Source organism: Crotalus tigris, unplaced genomic scaffold (genome assembly GCF_016545835.1).
Source record: "Crotalus tigris isolate CLP2741 ecotype Arizona unplaced genomic scaffold, ASM1654583v1 scf7180000017936.1105831468:406456, whole genome shotgun sequence".
NCBI classification, from domain to species: domain Eukaryota; kingdom Metazoa; phylum Chordata; class Lepidosauria; order Squamata; family Viperidae; genus Crotalus; species Crotalus tigris.
Genome location: NW_024096728.1, coordinates 175,729 through 186,363, shown reverse-complemented (window position 1 = coordinate 186,363; position 10,635 = coordinate 175,729). Strand labels below are relative to the sequence as shown.

Genomic DNA, 10,635 nt, shown 5'->3' with positions numbered 1-10,635 from the left:
AAAGGATAAGGTAGATAGATGAATGGGATCAAAAAGATTATTGAAATGTCCTTGAAAGAGTCAGAAGCTATTACTGAAGATTGCTTAACATAGTGGGAATGTTTATCCATGGAACCACCTGGAGCTGATTCTTGACTCAGTAATTAATTGCTTATCAGTTCAAAATATTTTGCCTTCCTCAATGATGAGCCTTAGTATTCTCACTTTTAGAAACCATCTGCAAAATTGAAATCCCTGCTTTCAAAGCAAGGAGGGTAACAGATGTGGAGCCAGGGAAGAAAAGAAAGAGAGGCAAGCAGTCAACTACACAAACTACACTGCCAGCCAGTGAGGCCACTACAGCCCATGACATTGCTGGCACTTTTTGGTAACAAATTACAACTGAAGCATGAACTATACTGATAATTTTACTTGTGGATGAGTCCTGGGCCTGTTCCTTCACTAACTTCTTTAAATCAGAGGAAGAGGGGTTGGAGAAAGTGTGTATGGGGGTGTGGGAAGTCAGCTCCCCCAGAGAAGGAAATATTAAAAGAAAAATATATTTCCTCCAAGGATCTTAAAGAGACAGGAAAACATGCCCAGTTTTCTTAATAGCCCCAGGTCTCCCCCCCCCCCCCCAAGCAGAAGCCAGCTCTGTACAAATGCAGAAGCAGACCATTCAGGAAAGTTGGAGTTAGAAAGAAGACAAAGACCTAAAATCTGCATACTTTATCAGCCCCAGTCCCAGGGAAGCAGGATATGACCTTTGGTCATAATAGGACTAACCCATCACCATCAGAATACCAGAAAAGCACACTCAGACTCAGGTCAAAGTTCATGCCACAGGAACAGGAAGCAACTCAAAACAAAAGGCTCCAGAGGGTACAAAAACCTACTCCCCACATGTGCTCAGCCTTTTTTTATCCCCTCTTTCCTACCAGAACCATCTTTCTGTCTGGCTCTTCAATAAACTGGAACCACAATGAAGACTTTTCCTTCAACAGGGGTACAAGCATGAAGGTAAACTCAGTCATAATTCCTGCCTCTAACATGGGCCCAAATTCTCTATTTCCAGAAAAGTGGACTTAGCTTTTCTCTGTGTTCCCGCCTATCTCCCAGTCCACACTGGAAACCAGAACCCTTTCAATTCCACAGCTCCATTTGTATCTTTCAATACTGCTGGAGCCACAACTGATTTCCAGGTAACTAGATCCTTCATCCCCCAGTGAGGCAAATCATGAATTCCTGGGAACTTAGGCATAACAGATAATGGGCCCAGAGTACTCTCTTCCCTGAATTTTTCTTCCTAATTTCTGCAGTCTTTTACTATTTAAAAAAATATCAAGTACCATGTTGTTACAAGTAATAGTAGGGAAAGTTCCTCACTTCCGTGCCAAAAAGGAATAGGAGGAATTCGGTTCAGAAGCAGGAGGGAGCATCCTCATCTTTTGTCCCTCCTCCCACCACAGTTCTGTCAAGTGCAATAACAATGTAGTCATCATCAGGAGAAAGAGATGGGGGCGGCGGGGGGGGAGATGGGGGCCGTGGGGAGGGGAAGGAGAAACGGAGCTTCTCCCGTACTGAAAACAGGCGAGTTCCGAATCGAGTCTTGGAGCGCTTCATCCCAGACCTGCTCCGGGCTTGTCGCGCTAAAGGGCCAGCAGGACTCCGAGCCTAGCGTTACAGCGGTGGCAGAGATATTTTGTCGGCCGCCCGCCCGCCCGGCCTCTTGCCTGGCTGCTCCCGCGGCTCCTGGAGCTGTGCGTGCTCTTCGAGGCGACGGCGACGGAGAACTGACTGCTGCTGCTGCGTTAGTGAGAGAGATTCTGTGGCTGCAACGGGGAAGACGAGGCTAGGCACTCACAGAGGTTCATTGAGCATGCGCTGGTTGAACCCACTGATTCCGGAGCCTGAGCATCCTAGGAGCCCAGGAAATAAAGAAATAAATCAAGGCATGAAAATACCAGCAAATAGAAAAAAGAAGATCTGGTGAGGGGGGGGGGGCGGCGGCTTCTCTCTATCTCCCCTTTCTTCATCACCTACAGGTATAGGGGGAACGCCGCGCGCGTGTATATGTGTGACTCGAGATTTATCTGTCTGAGGAGGGGAGATGCGACGTAGCAGGCGAAGCGGGGCTGGAGGGACCCCTTCCCTCTATCCTTCAGGTTGATCGGGTATTGTGGTGGTTTCTCGGGGGGGGGTGTCATTTTTTAATCAGTTGATGAAGGGAAAAGTCGGCGTTTGAGAGCCGATGCCCCCAGCAGGTGAAGCCCGGAGCTCCGAAAGCAGACCCTTTGCATCTGCTGGCCTCTCGACGCCGTGTGGATATACATGGAAGAGGGGACTGGAGGTGTAGGGGAACACATTTCGCGGGGTCGGAGGGTTTGTTTGATTGATGGAGCTATATGTGTTTATGTTGATGTGTCTGTTTTTCGAACAATGCTGTCGCGATCCGATCGAGCTCTTGGTTACCGACCAGCAGCAGCAGTCAGGCAAAATTCCTGGATGGTGGAATGGTGGAAGGGCTTTTCCTTGGATGCGATGTTGTAAACCCGAGAAGCGACGGCGGGAGGGAGGAACACTACAGGGAAAGAGGCGAACAAGCAGCCTTGCCTGCTGCTGCCTTGAATGACTCTCCTACCCCCAAATCCCTGGAAGTAGCAGGACATTTTATTCTAGGTCCAGGAACTGTTTCTGGGAGAGAGCATAAAAACAAATCCTGGAGTTCAATGGTCCAAATATGGATCTTTGCATTTTGTGGTAACCTGGGTGGAAAATGTCTGAATGAGATGTTATTCCTGGGGTATGTTTCCTAGACACACATGACTATCTCCCTGGATATATTCAGTATTGCTCTGCTTTTCCCCAACTCCATATCATAAGAAGATGACACAAAAGCCCATAAAACACAGGGCTGTCAACATTTTAGCACAGGCACTTATTTACAAGTCTGAGGAGGGGTTGAAAATTGTGTTTCTGTTATCTTCTTTCAGGGTGGATAAACTAGCAGTGTGATTATATGCTTTGGTAAGTTGGGTTAGAAAACATACATTCTGCAGGGTTTCTTTTGGATGTATTCCATATCAGCCCAGCATCTTCCTTGAAGCACATCATATAAACAGAAAAGGTGGACAAGACAAAGCTATTCAACAGACTTCCTTCCCATTTCATTTTCAAAATATACCAGTGTCAATAGTACCTGGAATTATCTTGTATGAATCCAGCTGTTTGGAAGCAGGGAAAGTACAGATTTTTCACCTTGCCCAGAGATTTGACTGTAAACAACCTGAGGGATTGTGAATAAGCCTAAAGCATTGCATAGTAGGTGTGCAGTTCTCACTGAATTTCCCTCAAACAAATAATAGTACTCCAACTTGCAGCTTTCTTTGGCTCTCCATAAATTAACATATTGGTTAGCTCATTCTGGCATTATTTGTATGTTAACTTAAGGCCTGATGGCTTGATTTTTTTTTTCCTTCCAGATATTTTGATAGCATGACAAATCGGATGGAAGAAAAGAGAACATATTATGTAACTAAATCCCAGTTCAGACCTACTTTTGGAATACAATGACAGTAAGATGTATGGATCTATTTGTTCCTTATTCATATATATAGATCATGAAACTTGACTAAGGCAACCTTCTTATCTTCCATCCATCTATGGCGAACTACAGCCATGCAGCTGACAACATTTTGCAAAATCTTTCCCCTTTAACAGCATTTTTGAAATTGACTTCTCTGGGATTCATCATAGGAGTCAGTGTGGTGGGGAACTTCCTGATCTCCATTTTGCTCATTAAAGACAAGTCCTTACATAGAGCTCCTTATTACTTCCTCTTGGATCTTTGCTGCTCAGATATCCTCAGATCTGCAATTTGTTTCCCATTTGTTTTTACTTCTGTGAAAAATGGATCATCTTGGACGTATGGGACCCTCACTTGCAAAGTGATTGCCTTCTTGGGTGTTTTGTCCTGTTTTCACACAGCTTTCATGCTGTTCTGCATAAGCATCACCAGATACTTAGCTATTGCCCACCACCGCTTTTATACAAAAAGACTGTCCTTTTGGACTTGTTTAGCAGTGATCTGTATGGTGTGGACCCTATCTGTAGCTATGGCTTTCCCTCCAGTATTGGATGTGGGCACGTATTCATTTATTAGGGAGGAAGACCAGTGTACCTTTCAGCATCGTTCCTTTAGGGCCAATGATTCGCTGGGATTCATGCTGCTTCTTGCTCTCATCCTTCTAGCCACACAGCTTGTCTACCTCAAGCTGATCTTTTTTGTTCATGATCGTAGGAAAATGAAGCCTGTTCAGTTTGTTGCTGCGGTGAGCCAGAACTGGACATTTCATGGTCCTGGAGCCAGTGGTCAAGCGGCTGCAAATTGGTTGGCTGGATTTGGAAGGGGCCCCACACCACCTACCTTGCTGGGGATCCGGCAAAATGCCAACACCACAAGTAGGAGAAGGCTACTTGTGTTGGATGAATTCAAAATGGAAAAACGAATCAGTAGAATGTTCTATATAATGACATTCCTCTTTCTCACCTTATGGGGGCCCTATCTGGTCGCCTGTTACTGGAGAGTTTTTACAAGAGGCCCTGTGGTTCCTGGGGGATTTCTAACAGCCGCTGTTTGGATGAGTTTTGCCCAAGCTGGAATCAATCCTTTTGTGTGCATTTTCTCCAACAGAGAGCTGAGGCGCTGCTTCAGCACAACCCTTCTTTACTGCAGAAAATCCAGGTTACCAAGGGAACCTTACTGTGTTATATGAGGGAGCATCTGTAAAATCTTTAGTCTTGTGAAAACACTACCCTTCTCTACTAAGCAATTGTGGGGTTACTGTTGCCATGTCTAGAGGAGAAGAAGAAGAGGAGAAGGAAGAGAACAGCATTAAAGGGGGAATGTCAGCAATTGTAAGGATTTGGGCAACAATATTCTGCCATTTTTGCAATAGCTTATCATTAAATTCTATTTTAAAATCTAAACTTATTCCTGCTGACCATTCGGGGAGGTTTGTAATTAAGAATAAAGGACTGAGCCATTGCCCTAAATTGATATGGTTGAAATCTAGGTAATGAGTCAGAGAGTAGCAGGTGCTAAATATATCAGCACTAAATGCTGTATATATACATGACGTAAAGTAAGACCATCAAAAAGGTTAGCATTGGACAACTGAAACAATTAAGTTTGACAAAAGGTTAATATGTTGTTAAAACTAATTTTAGGCACTGGATGAGCTTTCAACCATTTCATATAATTATTATTTTTTGAAGACTAAAATCTAGGGACTGACTGAAGTCCTGTAGTTGACGGGAATTAATGTGCCATGTAATGCTGAATTTTCATCCTTTGTTAGTTTAGAGGAACATTCCAAAGCAGTTCTATTTTCTAGGTTTTTCCTCCTCCCCCCCCCTTTTGTTTAAATTAAAGACTTTTAATGTTCTCTGAGTATATTCCTTTTTGTTTAAAATTCTTTCATTTTGAATGAAATATGACATGCATATAATTGTACTCTGTTTCCTTTATGTCTTTTTTAAAAAGTGTAATTTGATTTAATATTGATTAGACCCATTTTATATTTTCCAAAGCTAGATATTAGTCAGATAGGCAACATTAATGAGATTATCCAATTGTAAAGTCAAACAGTAATCCTTACATGGAATATACCACATGTTGCCTTAAGGGATTATCTAGTATCTTCCATTTTGTTCAGCATTTTAGCAGATAAGTAAAGAGAAATGAATCGGTCACTCTAGTCTGTCATTTGGGAATGCATGAAAGATCACTTAAATCCTATTTTTATTTCCATGATTCCCCCAGATCAGTATGCCTATTGCTAGGATATGATTTTCCCCCCCTCTCTAAGTGTGTTGCCCATTCTAGTTTGTTCTGAGAAACACAGTCAATCTATGTGTGTTTATATTTTTAAGCTGTCATGGGAAGACCTCAGCCTTAGTAAGATACCTTGCACAATGTGTAAAGCATTTATTCTACTGAAGGCACAGTCTTGTTGATAACTTTCTGCACATTTTTATTGTATTAATTGTTTCAAATTATTTCAATTTTAACTTGTGAAAGCATATAATATGATTTCTAGTACCTTAGAAAGACATTTGAGTCTGTGAGTCTTTCCTTCTTTAAGATACAGATGTGTGGATTTCAATATAAAGTTGCATTTGCCAAAATTGATTTGTGTAGCCTGTTAATTTTCCTTGGAATAAAATTTTACATTTTTCCACTTTTACAACCATCCTTTCATTATGATTATTATTAATATTTTATTAAGTGAGCATGAATTATTAAAAATGTAGCCATTCTGGATTATTGTTCTTTGAAGTTACTGTATTCCCAACCTGTAAAATGAGAGAATAATGGGACCACAGAATTGATAAATGATATTCTCAACAATAGCACTCTTTGTAATTATCATAATTATCCTGTTATCATTTGATTATGTCCGTTCTACTTAGCACTACATGGTATTTAAAATCTAATACAGAGAACAATTTTTAATACAGTAATTTAGTGAAACAAAAATTTGACCAAAAGATTGAACTTCTGTGAACAAGGACTTGATCCAACAAATATAATAATTAATTATTAAATAATACTGTCCCTTATATTTCATTGTAATTCTAGAACTCATAATTAGTTATCCCAAAATATTTTGGGTTATGCTAATATTTGAAGTGCAATATATACATAACTAGATAGCTCAGGCATAATATTCTTTTATCACATATAATCAAATAATACAGTTATAGATTAGGGACTAAACAATGAATGCCTAAGTGCATGTAACTAGCTCCATTAAATGATCTCATTTGTACTTCATCCTCATGTTGATGGTTCAAGGGCTAAATTTAGCATGTAGTATTAAACACTGCAATACTCAATCTTCATGAATGCAAAAACATGTCATGTCATAATCCCCAAAATATGATGTGCATGAAGTTTCAGAGTGCCATCTTATTGCCTGAACCTCATAATATAGTACAATTAGAGTACTGGGGTACATATCTGATCAAGCCTAATTCCAATAGTAATAAATAGTATTATTTATTTATTTGCATCCTGCCTTTATTAGTTTTACAAATAACTCAAGGCAGCGAACATATCCAACACACCTTCCTCTTTCTATTTTCCACAACAAACCTGTGAGGTGGGCTGGGCTGAGAAAGAATGACTGACCCAAACTAACCCAGCTGGACTTGAACTTGCGGACTCCTGTTTTCTAGCTTGGGGCATTAACCACTAGACCAAACTGGCTTTCTTATAATTCCTAAACATATCATGTCTCTTTTTTGCATTTTTTTCCTACACAAGTATAGGAAAATTTTGGCTTATCCATTCAAATAACTACATGTAATGATTATGGGTATGTCCATTGTACTGTGTATATTTACATGATTAAATACATGTACAAAGGTTTGGAAAAACCCCTCATAATAGTATAAGTGATGTTGTATATGGCTGTTCTACATGTATGGAACAAAACTTTTATGATTGATTATCTGCACTGGTTCATAAGTCAGTTTTCAAAATGTCTATCTCAATGGGTAATTGTCGTAGAATTTTTTTGAGGAGCTAGTTGCTAGAAATAGAGAGTTTCCCTTCCATGTAATATATTAATTTATTCTGTTTAAGGCTGACTGCTATGATGAATTAGCCATTAAGTTCTGTACATTAATTACATTCATAAGATATCATTGTCATATTTTAACAATTTAATAAAAGTACAGTTCTTATTGTAAATGCAAACAAATGCAGTGTTTTAAAGGCCAGAAATTTTTAAACTTTCTCTTATTCAGCAGATGGCACAAATAATGGGAAACTTAAAAATTTTGATTATATCATTTGGAAATGTTAAGTGGGTACTGTTTACCATTTAGAAAGGAAATTTACAGTGCTGAACAATTAACAACTTGGTCTTATACATACCTATTCAAAAGTTCTGTCAGCTGAGTTCCTTAAGGCCAAGTCTGAGCAACTATGAAACTAGATTGCAACCCAAAGTATTCGTTTTTTATTTTATTTCATTTTATTTGCTACATGTTTTTACAAGTTGTTTTCATTTTGGTCTCAAAATGTGGATAGAGGTATACAAAATAAAATTAAAAGGCAAACATGGTATTTTAATATCTCATTATTACTTGATTAATAAAATGCGTTGTAACACAAAGTTAATCAAGCAAACATTTTAATGTATCTTATAAAAGGATGATATGCTTACATGAATTTAAGTGCATGTGTAGATGACTGTTATAATTCAGTGCACAAATAGGAGCAGAGAGGAAATAATAGGCCTGCTTTATTGTAAATATGGCACTATAAGATCTTTACTTTTTTCTAAAAAGGATGTATGCCACTGAAGTGACACATTTTATACCAGTCTGGCATTAATGTTAGATTTTGAATGTCAGCATCTTTGTCTCCCACTCCCATGCCAAGGCACAGAATGGGAATGTAAGATCATAATTTTATGAATTAAACTATAGAAAAAGGACATAAACATATAGCTTTGGACTCTGGGCCTAGTTATGCAAAGAATGCAATGTTGTCTCCAAAGGAAGCTCTCTATGGCAATGTTTCTCAACCTGGACCGGTTTCCAAACTGAGGACTTCAATTCCCAGAATTCCCCGGCCAGCAAGACTGGCTGGGGAATTCTGGGAGTTAAAGTCCACATCTCGGAAACCAGTCCAGGTTGAGAAACACTGCTCTATGGGAATCCTCCATCCAATCATATGATGCAACTCTCCCCGAGAAAGAAAAAGAGCACTTTGGATTAGGCATTTGAAACATTTTCTTGTGTAAAAATGCTTTTGTTTACAAGAATTAATTTTCTTTGTTTAGAATTTTGGAATGAATAGTTCGGTTTAGGAACTCCAATACATGGCCAGAGTACATTTCCATAAAACGTTAATATGCTTCATCTTCTAAGAGTGCAAAGCAGGAAGTGAGAAGCTTTGCTTAAATCCTGTCCCTCCTCTGATGATAGTGTGTGTGTGTGTGTGTGTGTGTGTGTGTGTAATGAAAAATTTCTGACTTAAACAATGAAAATATAGTATAAGCCTGTTGAAATACAGTTTCTCATTCTGCTTTCTTATTTTTTATGGTTTTCCTTTATACAAAATATAATCAGTTAATTTCTCTTTGCATAATTTAACCTTCCTTTAATAGTTCAGTGACTTGCTGTAGGACAGACTTATACAACCCTGCCTGTCACATAGACTGTAGAATCTCTAACCCATTGCTTTCAGGCCTAACTCATCTGAAATTACCCTTCAGAACGTTGTCTGGTAACTCCTAAGAGGCAATTTGCAGTTTTGAAAAACCTTAGAGTGAACGATGCTTTTATTTATTTTACTTATGTCAGACCTACAAAACATATCCCTGCCCATTTTCCAGTTTAATATTAACAACCAACTGATAGTGCCATCCTGGTATAGCAATAGCTCTTAGACTTATATACCACTTCATGGTGCTTTACAGCCCTCTCTAAGCGGTTTACAGAGTCAGCATACTGCTCCCAACAATCTGGGTCCTCATTTTATTGACCTCGGAAGGATGGAAAGCTGAGTCAACCTTGAGCCAGCAAGACTCGAAAATCAGCAGCCAGCAGAATTAGCCTGCAATACTGCATTCTAACCACTGCATCACTACGGTATATGCTGTTACTGTTGGTGTTTCAGTTCAGTTAACTTGGCTTTTAACAAATTAAATAATGAACTTTATAGATTTCAAAGCATCTATGAAAATCCATTTTCTTGAAATTCTGGATGTGGACATTTAGCTGAAATAACATAAATTGATAGAAGAGCCTACTGTTGATACAGATCTTAAACTATTTTTTTCCAATATACAAGTGCTTCAGACTTTTTTTCCTTTAACAAATCTGCAACTAGAATACAAAAAACAGGCCCAAATAATGATATGAGTTGAGAATTATAAATTTAATTTTCTTATGATTCATATTGAGATGGATAAAAAAGTATTAAAATACTTAACTTGATAGGATTTTTTGCTACCTTTGAGTGGAATCAAAAATCAAGAGATCAAAAACCATCTTTGAGTTTCCTATCCATTAAATTTGGAGCATGTGAGAACATTTCTTTGACTTACATAGTAAGGAACAAAGATACTAAGACCTAGTGATTAATTGTAGAAAACTTTAATTATTATTACAGTTGTGCTTGATTAATCAATTAAGCCTATTTTAATTGTTCATCTAAAAGTATGACTTCTTCCTATAAATATGTTATGGTTGGCTAATCACAGATCACAGTTATGTTCAGCATATGGCAGTGCAAAGAGATATGAAGTTTTTCCAGTTGTATGTTATGCTACGTTATAAAATAAATGCTCTGGGAAAGCCTATTATAATACTAACAAAAGTATAAGAGCAAATGGCAGCATCAACAGCTTCCATGAGTAGAGTTGTCAAAAGGAAATGGCCTTTCACCAGAATTCTAATGAGTGCTTATTCCTTAAGATAGAAGAGAAACGCACATCTTGCACTGTAGAAAGCGCAAAGTCCACTGTAGAAATATGCTCTTGGATTAGCGGTATAAAGATATGGGAAATGGTGAACAAGCAAAGGAAGCAATGAAGTTGAGCTTTAGTTCCTGCTCCTGTCATTGTTTGTACTGGG

At 38.7% G+C, this 10,635-nt stretch overlaps 1 protein-coding gene across 1 annotated transcript; it reads left to right on the top strand.

Moving 5' to 3' along the window:
- Positions 1 to 1,984: 1,984 nt before the first annotated feature.
- On the top strand, positions 1,985 to 6,121 carry GPR85 (G protein-coupled receptor 85). Its single transcript, XM_039344719.1, has 2 exons — positions 1,985 to 2,024; positions 3,462 to 6,121. The coding sequence occupies exon 2, from the start codon at positions 3,642 to 3,644 to the stop codon at positions 4,752 to 4,754; it is 1,113 nt and encodes a 370-aa protein (XP_039200653.1). The 5' UTR covers positions 1,985 to 2,024; positions 3,462 to 3,641; the 3' UTR covers positions 4,755 to 6,121.
- Positions 6,122 to 10,635: the final 4,514 nt, after the last annotated feature.